Source organism: Drosophila subpulchrella, chromosome X, assembly GCF_014743375.2.
Source record: "Drosophila subpulchrella strain 33 F10 #4 breed RU33 chromosome X, RU_Dsub_v1.1 Primary Assembly, whole genome shotgun sequence".
Classification (NCBI taxonomy): Eukaryota; Metazoa; Arthropoda; class Insecta; order Diptera; family Drosophilidae; genus Drosophila; species Drosophila subpulchrella.
In genome coordinates this window covers 14,969,075-14,984,993 of record NC_050613.1, presented here as the reverse complement: position 1 = coordinate 14,984,993, position 15,919 = coordinate 14,969,075, and the positions used below count along the sequence as shown (strand labels likewise).

The 15,919-nt window shown below is 35.3% G+C and overlaps 2 protein-coding genes across 7 annotated transcripts in view; one reads left to right on the top strand and one right to left on the bottom strand.

Annotated features, from left to right (window-relative positions):
• The window catches only part of LOC119557941 (serine-rich adhesin for platelets), a 47,300-nt gene that overhangs the window by 16,165 nt on the left and 15,216 nt on the right, over positions 1-15,919 (bottom strand). For 2 of the 6 annotated variants that reach the window (XM_037870956.1, XM_037870957.1), the window contains exon 1: positions 5,001-5,222. The gene's annotated coding sequence lies outside the window, so the exon portion shown is untranslated. Of the gene's footprint in view, positions 1-3,745; positions 3,915-5,000; positions 5,224-13,632; positions 13,759-15,919 lie in introns of those variants that run through there. The other 4 variants (XM_037870954.1, XM_037870953.1, XM_037870959.1 and 1 more) reach the window with 4 other exon arrangements.
• LOC119555882 (salivary glue protein Sgs-3) lies at positions 8,438-9,233 on the top strand. The gene is made up of 2 exons (XM_037867540.1): positions 8,438-8,465; positions 8,527-9,233. Exons 1-2 carry the CDS (start codon positions 8,438-8,440, stop codon positions 9,231-9,233), a joined length of 735 nt encoding a protein of 244 aa, XP_037723468.1.

The following is a 15,919-nucleotide window of genomic DNA, read 5'->3' as shown; positions in this document are numbered from 1 at the left end:
AGGAAGATTTAAAATAAGAAGTAAATTAATAAATATGATTATCATGGACAAACTATTTCTTTATTCCAAGTAAAGGTTCAATATAGCAGAGAGTTCACTGCAAGATGAGAGGAAATAATGAAGGAGGGAGAGAACAAATGAAAGATTGGCGCGTGCGCGCATGCTTCTTCTCCCTCTCCCGCTCTCATTTTCTCTCCATTTCCCCATCCTTTCTCCCTCCATTTGTGTTCCCCTTTTTCATATTTCGTCAGCTGCTGGTTTTCCATGTGTGTGTGTGCGTGCGTGTGTTTGGGGCATTCAACTGAGCGGTGAAAAGCATTATAAGAGAGCATAATGTTGCATTGTCTTTGTTGTTGTTGTCATAATTCATATAAAAGGTCAAGGGTCGCGCGCGAGAAAGACAGGGCTATAGAGGGAATTGCAGCCGGCTTTATTGCATTTTTGCCTGTACAGGCAGCTGCTCTCTCGCTTTTTCTCTCCTGAGTTCTATTATTACTACCATGAGACCATCTCGAGAGTTACATTAAGTAAATTGGGAGAGCTTTGCGATATGACCGAAAGTCCTTTTGAATGACGCTGCCCGCTGCCTTGACATCAAACACGCTCTAAATGACCACCCACCCCACCTCAGAAAGCCAACCCCAACTTTTCCCATCTACCGCTCAAATTCACACCCCTCATTATCTCGCTACACCCTCACTTTATCGCAAAATACTAGCTTATAAAGAAAGTTTATCTCTCTCGGGGGTTCTAAGCTGGTCCAGAAAAAAAAAAACAATGATCTTTATCTATAATAGTTTCCAAGAAATTGATATTCGGCGGTTCTTATTAATAGGTTAAGAAAAAACGAAAGGTTTAAGTTAAATTTGAAGTTAGAGAACTTAGACCTAACTCATTTTAAAGAGGCTACAATTAGACCTAACTAAGATTATTTTTCAAAAATTATGATCTTAAAGAAACCATATATGTAGATATTATTGAAATATGCAGTTATAGAGTTTGAAGTTATAGAGCTTAAACCGAACTCTTTTTAAAGAGGCTACAATTAGACCTAACAAAGACTATTTTTCAAATATTATGATCTTAAAGGAACCATATATGTAGATATTATTGAAATATGCAGTTATAGATTTTGAAGTTATAGAACTAAAACCTTACTCTTTTTAAAGAGGATACAATTAGACCTAACACAGATCCTTCTTCAAATATTATGATCTTAAAGAAACCATATAGATACTATTGAAAATATGCATCCAAAACATATTCAGATTGAAAAAAACAATATTTTTTAAAAAATCTAACTGAAGATGCTGTTAAAAATTTCAATTTAACCATCGATATAGGGAGTACACTCTTTTTGTTCCATAACATTTATGAAAACAACATCAAGGAAATGTATAGTTATGATGAACCCCCAAAATTCCTTTCACTAGTCTTTTCAAGAACTATTTCCAGGCATTCTAATGTAAATGGTATCGGAAAAAAACCATAAGTACTGGTACGAGGGTACCACAAGCTTCGTTCTCATTTTCCCCATCGTCATTTGTTTTGTTTGACGGGGTGACACGTTCCATTGTCAACTAAGGCAAGAGCAAAAACAATGGCGACGAAGAGAACCGAGGATGAGAAATGGGCGAGAAAGCCTGCGGCGCGTGGCAAATTCTATTAAATATTCAAATCGAAATCGCTTTAAATGGCACGAAAAGCGAACAACAAAAAATCGCAGTAATTGACTGAGACATCCACGCAACCTCACACTGCATTTGGAAATTTTTTTTGGAAACACGAGAACCCAACTCAAAAAAAAAAAATTACATACACATACATTTATATAAATATATGTAGGTATATTGTACCTGAAACGCAAAACAGAAAACGACCCCAAGAAGAAAAGGGAAGGAAGAGAAGCCAAAGAGAGTGGGCCGGGGGGAGGGAAATTCCACCCCAAGGTTCGCAGTTCGAGGGCCAAAGGGTCGTCATTATATTTCCCAAAATACCCTATAGGGTATATGGCCCATTGTCAGGCTTTCTTCGCCAGCTTTCTTGGCCAGCGTGTGAAAGAAATCAAGGACAGTAGGGTCTACCTAACACGAACTACCCGCAGGACATGGATGTGTAAAAAAAAGATCAAAGAAAGTAGGATTTCAATCGGAATATTTGCTTGACTTTTTTAAAATGAATTACTTAACTTGTGTGAAAAACTACAGATATGTTAAAAAGAAGAGATTACCGAAGCTATGATTCATTCGGAATACTTTGTTTTAGTTTCTTTAATTATTTTAAATTCATTTAATAACATTTAAACTGTAACATTGGTCTTAATTTTAAAAATAAAACAATGATCAATGAAATTATATGGAAAAACATGTTCTATTTAGTTTTAGAATAATTATATTATTATAATATCAATAAACGACACAGTTAATTTCAAGTGTTTATAGGACAGTTTCAAAAATGTTTATAAAAAGTGGGTTTCATCAGAATGTTTGCTATTATTGAGGCCCTCCTGTGCGTTTAAAAATCGAAAGGGAATATGAGGAAATCAAAAGGAAACCTTGATTGGACCAAAACCGGAAAAGAACTTGAAAGAGGGGTTGTTGCACACACGAGAGGTGATTGAGATTCCCCATCCAATAATCGCGTGAAACACTCAACTAAGACTCAAAAGTCAAAATGCAAAAGTTGAAAAAAGGGAAAAGGGCAAAAAGGGGGACAAATAAGCTAACAAATTAATGGAACATTTTGCGGTTGATTAAACCGAAGGAAAAAAAAGAGAGATTTGTAATCTGAGAAAAAGGTCTCGAGGAAATTCAATCCTTTTCGGGCAATTTCGGGTACGGATAACTGATTAATCTTTGGATTATTTTCTACTCAAAAATTTTGAAAAATCTTCACTCAAAATAAACATTTTTCAAATGCACTCGAGTCAAACCAAAAAAAAAAGCATTTTATATAAAAACAAGTGAAAAATAGATTAAAACAAAAGCTCTCTGCGAACAGCAGACAAAAAGAAAACAAAAATTAAAAAGAAAAAGCAACAGACAATAACAACAAAAAAAGTTCTTATTCCTCCGTCGATTTCAGTGCTCTCTCTTGTCTTTTTCTCTCTCTTTTTGTTCATCGCTCTTCCCCTCCTTACGCACTTTCTTTGCATTTTCTTTTTGCTGTCGGTTTTCGTCATGTGTTTTTGTTGCTAATTTTGAAATGAAGAGTGATGAAGCGTGCAAAAAAAAAATTGAAGAAAAAGTTTCCGTTTCGACTGTTTAAAAATAGCCAAATATGAAAAAGGAAAATCTTTCGAGTGTTTGCGCGAATTATTTTTCTTTAATTTTTTGAGGTTCTATAATATTTAACAGAAATATTTTTAAAAACGGTTTTTTTTTGGAATTTCACTGTTTTTCTTTTTCAGCTTTTGAGTTTTTTTTTTGACCATTTTGCTTAAATTCTTAGTAGTCCAATAAGAAAGTATACAAGCGTTTTATTTAATGTTGTATTATTTGTAAGTTTTACTGTTGGTTTTTGTAGTTTTCTCGATTTACATGCTTTTTGTTGGAATGTTTTTCAATGCATCACGTTATCTCAAGTCAGCTGTATCACTTTTTTGGGGAAACTAATGTTTTCTAATGATATTAAAAAATAAAATCAACACACACACATATGTAGGACTAAACAAATATGAAGAGCAGACGAGTCCAGCACTAATACCCATATAATTATTATATTACTCGTTTGTATTTCCACCTACTTTATTAACTTTTGCCATGCACTTTGAACAAACTGGTTTGGAAACTTGAAAAAAATATGTAATTTTGGTTTGCCCTTTTTTTCAAAATAATAATGATTAAAATTTTATTCTGTTGAACTGACGCAACTTTTAGAGTGTGACGTCTGCGGCGACGGCGACTGCGACTGCGACGCGCACGCTACGACTAAACAACGTGAAATGAGAAGAACGGCCAAAGCGAACGACCGAAATGCCAAGGCAGCGACGGCAGAGGGAGAGCGCCAGCGTAAGACGTCCGAAGAGAGCGCCCCCACAAAAAGAGAGCCCACTAAGAGCGGGGTAATTATTGCCTGCCTGTGTGTGTGTGTGTGTGTGGGCGAATAGCGTAGCTGCAAGACGGCAGAAAAAAGCACGCGCTCCACTGTGAATTTGTTCTTGTTGTTGTTATTTTTGTGTGCATGGCAGATGGCGTGGAGAAAAAAAGAAAAAAAACAAAAGCAAAAAGAAAACCCCACCCTCTCTCTCTTGCTCACTCTCTCACGAAAAAGGGCACATGCTAAAACAAAGCCAAAGCAAAACAACATCAAAAAAAGCTGAAGAACGGGTCTTCCAAAGAAAAAAACATCTGAAAAAAATGAAAATAAAATAATACGTACATATGTATGTACATATTTTCAAAATATATGCACTACACAATGAGAAAAATGTATTTGTGATTTCAGATATTTTTTAAACCAAAAATGTTAAATTTGAAGAAAAAAATAAAAAAAACAAAACCAATGTTGAGAACTGAAAACTAAGTCAAAATAAGTCAAGTACAGAAGTCTGAAAACTCGAAATAGCCATGTAAAGCACAGTAAATAGCCAGTAAAGCCAAATTAAAAGCAAAGTAAATGAGGGGTAATCCTAAACAAATCAAAACAAACAAAATAAAAGAAAGGCAAAATAAATACAAAGCTAAATTAAAAACAAACTGTGCAAGAAATTAACGAAAATTTATGCAACATAATTTTTCATAAACAACTTAAAAATATTAACGCTGAGATACAAATCATTCGAAATACAATTTATATTCAAAATAGCGAAGCCAATAATAAAAGCAGAAGAGTAAAAACAAATGGAAAATAAATGCAAAGTCAAAAATTGGCAAAGCAAAAAAAAAAGTTCACCATGAAATACAGATGCAAAGCAAATTTTAAAAAAACAACACACGCACACACTTGCAGAAAGCTTTTCGTTTTGCACTTTACACCTAGAAATTTTGCTCACTATTTACCGTTAGAATTATTAAGCACTCCGCTGCTCCTTCTTCTTGAATTTGCTTCTTTATGGGGTTGCACTTAAACGTGAAAAAAAATAAAGGCAAGCTGTGTTTTTTGTTGTTGCTTATTTTGTTGTTAATTTTTCTAGGTTTGTTGTATGTTGCCTGTTTCGGTTTCGGTTTCTTGTGTTTTTTGGTGTTTCTCTATTCTCGTTTCTTGTTTCTGGTTTCTTGTGATTCCTACCCGCCGAATGCAATGACAGAAGCAAACTAAATGCGGCCGCCGCTCAATTTTAACTTTAACTTTGCCTGCCCGACTGCGCTGCCTCTGCTGCAGCCGCTGCCGGCGTCGCGGTCGCAGCATTCGCAAGGCAACACCAAAAGCAATGGCAAAACGCACACACGAGTGCAGCCAAAAGAGAGCGGGAGAGGGAAGTGGCTGCGAGAGAGTGATACGCAAAGAGAGCGCACGTGACGCGTTGCAAATACAGCATTGGTCAAGAGAATGGTAACATAAGCTTTGAAAATAATATTCTAGTACTGACAAGCTGACTAAAGATACATCAAACGAGAAATTAGATATTGGAATGTTTTTTAAACTACATAAATGTGATTATTAATCTTTATAATAAAAACATATATGTACAATGTACATTGTACATATGTAAATTTATAAAACTTTGTTCATTTTAAAGTTATTTTTTAAAATTATTTTTGTTTGTCTGATTATTAGTGTAACTATTTTAGTGACTGGAACTATCGACCAACACGCCTGTTTGTTTGTCTGAATGTAGGTGTTGTTGTGCCTGTTTGTCCGTTTGTTGCTGTTGTTTTTCTTGCGCTTGTGCATAGCGAAACAGGAAGAAAATAACAATAATAACAACAGCTCTGTGTAATTGTCGATATGTCTGTGCAAAGCAAAGATATCCAAGAACTTTAGGGCGGACCAAAACCAAAAAACTTCAGTTGCGACGAAAACGCTTTGTGAAATATTTTTGGTTTAATCAATTGTTAAGTACAATCTACACTTTTACGGAAAATTTTGCTATATATTTTATTATTTGTTCCATTTAAAGTTTGAATTTATCAGCGGAAATAATGAATAAGAAATTCCTTTGATTTGTATTGCTTCCTTGAAATATAAACACATAAATCATAATCTTGCTTAATTCAAAATTAAAAACTCTTAGCATCTGTAATATTTTTGTAAGGGTCACCCTAAGATGCTGCAGTGGCTATCTTCATCTTCTTTGCTCTCCTGGGCTCCACATTCTCTTTCGCATTCTGATTGTGATTCTCATTCGCATTTTGCCGCTGTTGCTGCGTCATTGCTTCGTCCGCGGCAATTTTTCCGCTGCCTCTTACCTCCCCCCCTCTCATGCTCGACCCCTCGCCCACTTTGGGCTTATCCGCCCCCTTTGCCACCCCCTCTGCCACAGTTGATGTCGCTGCCACTGTTAATGCACTGTTTCATGTACATGTACAGTGGACACTGGCTAAATGGTAGGCATAAGTCCAAGTTCTTTAAAGTCTTCAATTATAAAACAAATATTGTAACAAATATTTATATTAATGCACTTAAGATACGCTTAAATTTGGATAATTTATTTTATCGATACGTGCAAGGGTTTTTTAGAACGCATTGAAAATTGTTTAAAGTTCTAATATCTTTTACGTGGTTACTTAAACTATGTACTAGCTATAATTGTAGAATAAGTATTTAACTATGTATTTTATGAATAATTAAGTCCCTTTACGACTTCTTGACATTTTATGGTCTTTTTCGCCTCACTCTATTCTATCATGGAACGATCCTCCTTAAGACTGATTAAAATAATAGGGTCGTTTTAGCACCACCATGTTTTATAATTGAATGGTAACTATAACTATAGAACTATAATTTTATAAAAAGTATTTAAGCTACGTAGATATTATATATACATAGGTATAGAATGAAACCTATAAGACCATTTATATTTTGATGGTCGTTTTTGCCCCATCCTATTCTGTTATAAAAATGCAACTATAACTATAAAACAAGAGTTTTAAAATAAATATTTAAGCTATGTACATTAATAATAAAACCCTCTAGACTATTTACCCTTTGAGGGTCGTTTTCGCCCTACACCACCGTATTATCTATCGATGGTTTCTCTCATAAATGAGTATGTATGCGAAAGGAGTATCTACTGTAGTTTCAATGGCTTCCAAATTGTTTGCTCATGCTGCTGATGTTGCTGCTGCGCTGCTGCTGCTGCTGCTGCTGCTGGTGATGTTGCTGGTGTGTCTGGTTGGGGCTTTTGTTATTGTTATGATGCGTCGACGTCGGCGATTTCGAAACGTGCTGGCATTTGTGTGGAACGGAACTTGTTTTGATATGCATGGCCAGCTTTGACTGTCCAAAAAACCTGGGCCCCGAGCAAAAGTTGCAGCGTGCCACAACAGCAGCAACATCGTAGCAGCAAATTGTTTGTTTTCATAATTTTCTTCTTTTCCCTTCTGGAAGAAGCTGTGTGAATGAGCAAGAGGGAGGGGGGTGGGGGGAGAAGGGAGGGGGTGGGCTAAGTGGGCGGGGCAGCAACAATGTTGCCGACACAACAGCAGCAATTGCCGAGGGTTCATTGTACTTTTTTGGGTCTCTGCGCTTGTCTCCACTCCCTTTTCCCTCCTCCCTGCCCCTTCGTTTATCAGACTCCACTGCCTCCCCCCTGCTTTATCATCTGCGCTTTGTTTTGGCCTTTGTGCGCTCGCATTTCTAGGTCAAAATTTACAATTTCCGATTTTGTTTTATTTTGCAGCCCTCGGTAGCAAGAACTTAAAAAGCACAGTTTTTTTGAATCTCATTAGAATATTAAGTGCTAAATTAATGGTTGAATCTGTTTAGCCCCAGAATGTTTTGTAAACAACTCATATAAAATGGGTCTTAGGCTGAAAATCCTAACTTCAATTTCGCTCCTGGCTTAGAAAACAAAATTGTTAATGAAAAATGTAATAATAAATAACTTATAGTAATTATTAATAAAACAAAATCAAAATAAACAATAATAATTTAAGAACTCCGATAAAAAGTTCCAACCATTCTTACTATATTGCATCATATGGAATTTCGCATACAGTTGTTGTAGAATACTACAAGTTCGTCGTATTTAAAACATCTTTTTAAACAAGAGGTCATATAAATAGAAATTACTGTTGACGATTAGCACGTGTAGTATTAAAAGCAAATAGCGCATAAATTTCGACTCCAACCTGAGGTCGTGTAAATTGCTAGTCTATTATTAGGAACAGGCTTTCTTTGAACAGGTCAAAAGTATTATTACCAGGACACTTGTCGCGTTCCAGAGGGCCCAGACCATATATAATGGGTTGGAATTGCCATATAGGTTATCAGTTCGGGGCTCATCACCATCCAGGGAAGAGTTATCCAGCTAAAGGAACAGCCCAGTGCCAACATGAAGATCACCATTGGCTTTTTGATTGGTATGTAAGTTTCGGAGCACTATCATTCGTTTTGACTGATTTTTTTTTGTGTTCTCCTTAGTGAGCGTCCTGCTGATCGGCTGTTCGTCTACCCCTTGTGATGAAGGATCCCCACCCACAAAAAAACCGGCTCCCACTAAAAAGCCGCCTATCACTAATAAACCCACCACTAGAAAACCCGCTACCACCAAAAAGACGGTTACCACTAAAAAGCCTGCTACTACTAAAAAACCTGTTACCACTAAGAAACCCGCTACCACTGTAAAACCCACCACTCCGAAGGCTACTACTCCGAAACCGACCACTCCAAAACCGACCACACCAAAACCCACCACTCCAAAACCGACCACTCCAAAACCGACCACTCCAAAACCCACCACTCCGAAGGCTACTACTCCGAAACCGACCACTCCAAAACCCACCACTCCGAAACCTACAACTCCAAAACCCACCACTCCGGAAGCTACTACTCCAAAACCGACCACTCCAAAGCCTACTACTCCACAACCCACCACTCCGAGCCCCACCACTCCAAAACCCACCACTCCAAAACCCACCACTCCAAAACCCACCACTCCAAAACCCACCACACCAAAACCCACCACTCCAAAGCCGGGCTGTGGTTGCAAGCCATGTGGACCCGGTGGTGAAGCTTGCCAAGGATGCCCACCCCAGGACAAGTTGTGCCAGGAGTTGTTAAATGACATCAAGAATCTGGATCGCATGATAAGGCAATGCATCTGTGGAGAACCCCAGTGGATGATCTAATACTAAAACACAACAATTTAGTATTACTAAACCACCAAAACAAGCGAACTTCATTTAAATCAACACATCCTGCAGAACTGGAAATAAGAACCCGGCTGATTGACAAGGATAATGCACTGATCACCTTATATTTTTTTTTTTTGTTATTACTTTTATATTAAAAACATTGTTAACTCTTTAAAAAACTGTTGTTTTAGTTAAGGTATTACCTATAATATTAAGTATTCATATTTAAGTTCACAAAAATTTAAGAACATTTATACAAAGAATTGGTTTCTACAAAAAAAGAGATGAAGACTTACTACACAGGAATAAATGAATGAATGCGAGGAGATAAAGGATGGGAAGAATCAGAAGACGAGACTTCTTTTGCCTGCTGTTTGTGATTAACTTCAACTGGATTTACTTGGACTAGGACAAGAAAAGGTCCTAAAACTTGTTTACCCTCACTCCGATTCTTCTGCTCTGGCACTTCTTTTGGAATTCTTCTCATCCCGCTCGAACTCTTCGCAATCTCCTTTACAATTCTTCGCTCCTTGTTTTTATCCTTCTGGTGTTTCTTGTTTTCTTAAGAAGCTACAAAGACGCTGACGAAAAGACAGGAGCAATGAAGGATGTGCAAAGAAGGGAGAAGTGCATAGGGAAGAGAAGGGGCAGGAGCAGTGCAAAAAATTAAAGAGTTCAAAGTGCATGACGACGCAAAACGGAAATCAAGTCCAAGGAGGAAGAGGAAATGGTGGAGAGAGGATGACGAGACAAACTCTAATTGGAGTTCGACCAACACACACACGAACATGCGAGCACAAAAATGAAGCAGAGCAAAACAGCGTGGGCGATTTTGACAAATGGAGAAAGGGAAGGAGCTCTAAAAAGAGAGAGCTTGCAGAAAACCGGGTGAGCGAAGTTGGGACAAAAGCCGAAGGGAGAGCTCTAGAGAAACACAAAACACCACAAACAGGATGGCGAAAGAGAGCGCCAAGCGAAAGGAAAATGCGACGCAAAAAATAAGGCGCAGGTGCGATGCCAGGATGTTACTATGTTAGTATAATAATACATGTGTACAAACATATATACAAATATGTAAGTATGTGTTCGTGGGCTGTAGAAGTTAGGGCAGAAGCTAAGTAACGGCTAATAAATAATATAATAAAGTAAATATTATAAAACAATAATTAAAATAAATTTAGAAATTAGGGATTTGATCCTAGCGATTTTTTAGAACTGTCTTTAATAGGCTACTACGTAGTATCATGTCATGAAAGACCTTGAAAAACATTTTGGAACTTAAAAACAACTTATCCAAAACATTTCTGAAAAATTCTAAATAAATATAAACAAACTCATTTAGTTCAATTCCAATATATAAAAAAGTTTGTAAAATCAACTAACGTTTTATTTAATAACCTCTCTAACTTTTGAATACATTTTTTAAAATTAAAAAAATTAACTAGGGATTAACTAAAATTAATTAATTATTTAAAAGTTTATGAGTAAATTAACTACTTATGGTAAATTAAAGATAAATCGAGTTGTTTGCAAATTAGTCGGAAGGGTATCAGGAAAAGAGGAAGAGGGAGAGCAAAACAAGCTGCAAGTGGAAAAAACCGGAAAACAAATGGTCAAAAGCGACGGCGCAGCAAGCAAAGAGAGAGAGAGACAGTTAAAGAGAGCGCAAAGCAGAGAGAAAAACCGGGCTCAAAGGAGAGACATAGACGGCGAGCAAACAAGTGAATGAAAACAGGAGAGACAAAGTAATGCAATGAAAACAACAATAACAGTGCAACAATTTGTTGCTGCAACATGTTGACACAGATAAAGAGAGGGAGGGGAAGAGAAAGCTGTCCTGGGCTTCCTTTTCGGCTCATGACTTACATGACTTTTCCTCCCAACTTTCCCACCACCCTACGTAACCCTTTTACAGCTGTGCTCAAAATAATAGTAACTTACTCAAAATGTTTTTTTAAATTAAATTTTCAGTTTGCACTAAAAAAAAGGAAAAGCAACTCATTAACAACTAAATACAACTTTTTAAAAGGTATTATTTTTTTGAATGTATTCCAAGAAAAATATATTTTTATTATATAAAAAAATTGGTTTTTCGACAATTAAAAAGTTTTACTACAATTCTTTTTAAAATTAAATTTAAATTTCTAGAATCGCTTTTTTTTCCGTACACATTAAGTGTTTATAATATTTTGAACACAATTGTACTCTCGTTGCAGCCTAACAACCCTTTTACGTCATCGCAATTAGAAAGCTCATTATGATAGCCATAAATTGGCATTTGCCGCTTGGGCTGAGGTCTAATTAGTTGGTTTCGGGACAAGGGATAAGGTTAAGGACAGGTCCAAGATGTTGCAACATGCAACTTGCGAACCACACGTGTTTGTGGGTGAAAGCTCAAATGTGGTCAAAAGGCAATTAGGGACATTCCAAGTTGAAATGAGCTCTTGTGGGGATAACCACATACTCGTGGCAATATTAAAGCCTACTTAAGAGCAGCATTGTGGAAACAGTACCGAGTTTTAACCGTTTCATAACCGATTCATCCCCCGATTAAAAAAAAAAGATCTATAAGCCTAACACTGTTACTTATAATAATTAAAATCAAATTAATATTATTTCCATACCGTTTCTTAACCGTTTAGTAACTAGTTTTTACTATTGTCTTAAAAATAGCAATTTGGAATAATGTATTCCCGTTGAATAACTAATTCTTCTGTTTTATGAATAGTACATAGTATTTTATGGTACCTTTAATAATTTTACTGTTATTTACTATAGATATACGAACACCTCTTTAAAATAAAACACCCTAGAACAAATTTAACCATTCTAAAATAACATTTCAATCGATTGGCAAGTGAAATACCTTTTATGAATAGTTGAATGGACATCTTTTATGGTACCTTTAATAATTTTACTGTTATTTACTATAAATATACGAATACCTCTTTTAAATAAAACAACCTAGAACCAACTTAGCCATTCTAAAATAACATTTCTATCGATTGGCAATTGAAATACCTTCTTTTTCAAGATAACTCAATTGAAATTTCTAATTTGTTTGCATATTTTTTGAGAGGTGCCAGCTCAACTCAAGTTTAGTTTTTCAATTCCCGCATATGCATACGTCAATCCCCCTTTTAGCCGTCAATCCCTTCATATAAGCCCACATAACAACTGACTGACGCAAAAAAACAAACCAAAAAAAAAAGCATAAAAAGAAATAAAGAAAAGAGCGCACAAAAACAATTCAGTTGGCAACAAATCACACAAAAAATGCGTGCCAAAAAGCGTTGGGCTGAAAAAAAGTAAATAAAGTGAGCGGCTGCATAACGTGGCGTATGAGTAATGCAACCCTTCCTCTCTCTTTTTTTTCGCCCTTTCGTTTCAGTAGACCCCGTTTACGTATGTGTGAGTTTAAAACCCAACAAATGCAGGCGAAACAAGTGCCAGGTTACGTTGCAAGTGTTTAAACTTCTGGCATTCCAGGGAATTTCAATTAATAAACAAAAAACAAGAGTAAATAATAAACGAGCGGAAGACTAAGGTGACGGAACGGTAACCCCAAAGCTTACGAAATACCCTAAGATTCGAAGAATCGTAGAAAACCGTATTTGAAATGTAAATAGAGCGTAAGGAAAGAATTGTGTAGATTGCTAAATTATAGAAATCTATATTATAGAAATAGAAAGCTTACACAGAGAGAAATATCCAAGAACATTGTTCTTGAATTGAGAACATTCGTTCTTAAACACCGTGTAAGTACATTTTGGTACCAATGTTCTCAATATTAGAACGAAATGGTGAGAAGAGAAAACTTAAATTGAGTTTACTTAGCAACTTTTAAGGGCGGACTGAACTAATAGTTTATTTGTTGAGATATACAATGTACATAAATACCGCCAATTGAACTTGATTCAAGCAAAATAAAAACATTTTCAACTTCAAAATGTCGTTCCATTTTTAAGATCTTTTTCAACTCAGATGAGAACGTCAGAATTTTCTCTGTGTACGTAGACAAACCTAACGATTGTAAAATTTTTTCCTGATCTTATCATAAGTGATATAAACTAAAACCCTAAGAATTGTAAACAGCGAAATAATATTTCACTTTGAATTTGTAACTTTAAGAACATTACTATGAAAATAATAAATAGTACTTAAAACTAAAAAATCGATTAACAATAATCAATGTATATTTAAAGTACACAATTTGTTAATCCACATTTTTTTTTATAGAGGTCTTATTAAATCACTATAAAAGTTCATAGTTTGGTATAAGCTTCTCTCTTTTTAAAGATCAAGTTCCATCTTTATTATCTCGTAATATTATTATTTTACAAAATTAAGTGAAAGCTTCTTGAAATTGCATAAAGAGTATGTGAAAACTTACCCAAATAAAACTGAAATCGAAATGGCAAAAAACGAAAATAAAGCCAACTTGCGAGAAGAGTCGTCTTCAAGTTGGTTGTTGTTCTTCTTCTTCCTCTTGTTCTTCCTCTTCCGACAGCTGTAATGGCTGAAAGAGACGGAGAATGAGTAAGTGCACATGAAATATTCACAAGAGTAAACAAACACAAAAAACAGGAGTAACCAAACACTTTTGATAACCCCTGGAGGCGACAGCTGGCTTGAAGACTTAACCCCGCCTTTGCACAGGCCAAAAACAAAAAAATACAAACGGGAAATGAAATTTAAATTGAAGAAGCCCCAAAAAAAAGCTGAAACCCTGCAAATCCTGCACGAAAAAAAAGTTTTCAAAGGGACAAAAGGAGCGGAGTAGGGCGTCAAGGGTTAAACGTCAATCAGAAGTGAGAGCGTCGTAATCACAGACATCAATCAAGAGAATGGCGAAATTTCTGACAGATTGGTCCTATTTAATCCTAAAGATACTGCAAATAAGATAAGATACTATTGAGATACTACTGATAAATACAATAAAACAAGGTCAATATAATTTAAAAATAAAATATTACAGGTAACCATAAAGGTCAAGATACTATACTATACTATAGTAGATATAGATACTATATTATAGATACTATAGATACTACAGATACTATAGATACTGTAGATATTATAGATACTATATACTAACTATTTGCAAGCCGAAGAGAAAATATTGGCTTTCAAAATTATACTGGGTTATATTATAAGAAATATTGATATTAAGGTATTTTAATTTTAACATATGATAAAACATACATATATTCAATACTTCTAAATTGTTGAAACCAATCGCAAACAATAATATCCACTGGTTAAAAAATCGTTCCATTTGTTTGTTTTAAAATACATTAGTACCATTTATTAATTTACATAGTGTTATTATTCGCCCGGATTATTCACAGGCAAAAAGCTTCAAATTGTGCCTACAATGCGACTTCAATTGAATGCAATGAATATCGCATGAACTTGACAGGTCAACTTATTCGCCCTCTCCTTCCCCCCTTCAAATATATACCCGTCTCGCTCGGCTCTAGTGCCACAGTGTGTACACACATACAGATTTATGTGAATGCAGCTCTCGAGACTATATATAGCCGCCTGATTGACGGACTGACTGACTGATTGCCCGGCCACTAAGCCCTGACTCTGACTCTCCCGACTTTGATTATATGGGCTTGCCCCATCATCAATGTCTGATTGTTGTTGCTCACGTGTTGTTGTTTTCGGTACTATGCGGGCCTAAGGCACAGTGGGTGGGATTACTAAGAACCAAAAAAAAAAGTATATATACCAGGGACAACGAAAACTTTTTCGGGGGATTACGATACAGTTAATACGGTTTGACATAGAAATCTATAATCTAATACCGAAATTCGTGAAACATTTTCAACTGACTTTCAGTAAGCAAATTATGTAAAAAACGTTTAAAAAAAATATATACAAGTATATGTACAATGTACATAAAATCACAAACTTTTATTTTTGGGGGGTTACGATACAGTTAATACGGTTTGACATAGAAATCTATAATCCAATACCGAAATTCGTGAAACATTTTCAACTGAATTTCAGTAAGCAAATTATGTAAAAAACGTTAAAAAATATATACAAGTATATGTACAATGTACATAAAATCACAAACTTTTATTTTTGGGGGGTTACGATACAGTTAATACGGTTTGACATAGAAATCTATAATTCAATACCGAAATTCGGGAAACATTTACAGGTGCATTTCAGTAAGCAAATTATGAAAAAAATAAAAAAGAATCTATATATAGGTGTATATAAAATCACAACATTTTTTTCGGCGTATTACGATACAGTTAATACGGCTTGACACACAAGTCTATAATTTAGTACCGAAATTCGGGAAAATTTGCAGGTGCATACCAGTAATCAAATGATTAAAAAAATAAAAAAGAATATATGTGTATATATATTATATAAAAATCACAAATTTTTTCGGGTGACTACGATACAGGCAATACGGTTTGACATAAAAGTCTATAATCCAATTCCAAAATTTCGTGAAACATTTTCAGATGCATATCAGTAAGCAAATGAAGTTTAAAAAAAAAAAATAATATATTCTCAAAAAATTTTTTTCGGTGGATCACGATATTGTGACTATATGTAGTTTGACATAAAAAACTATGTACAGTCAAAAAGCGAACATCGGGAATAATTTGCAGGTGCATTCTAGTGAATAAAAATTTAAAAATTAAAAA

Coding starts and splice junctions, on each gene's coding strand:
- LOC119555882 (XM_037867540.1), top strand. CDS start 8,438: ATGAAGATCACCATTGGCTTTTTGATTG. Junction 8,466..8,526: donor CACCATTGGCTTTTTGATTG/GTATGTAAGTTT, acceptor TGTTCTCCTTAG/TGAGCGTCCTGCTGATCGGC.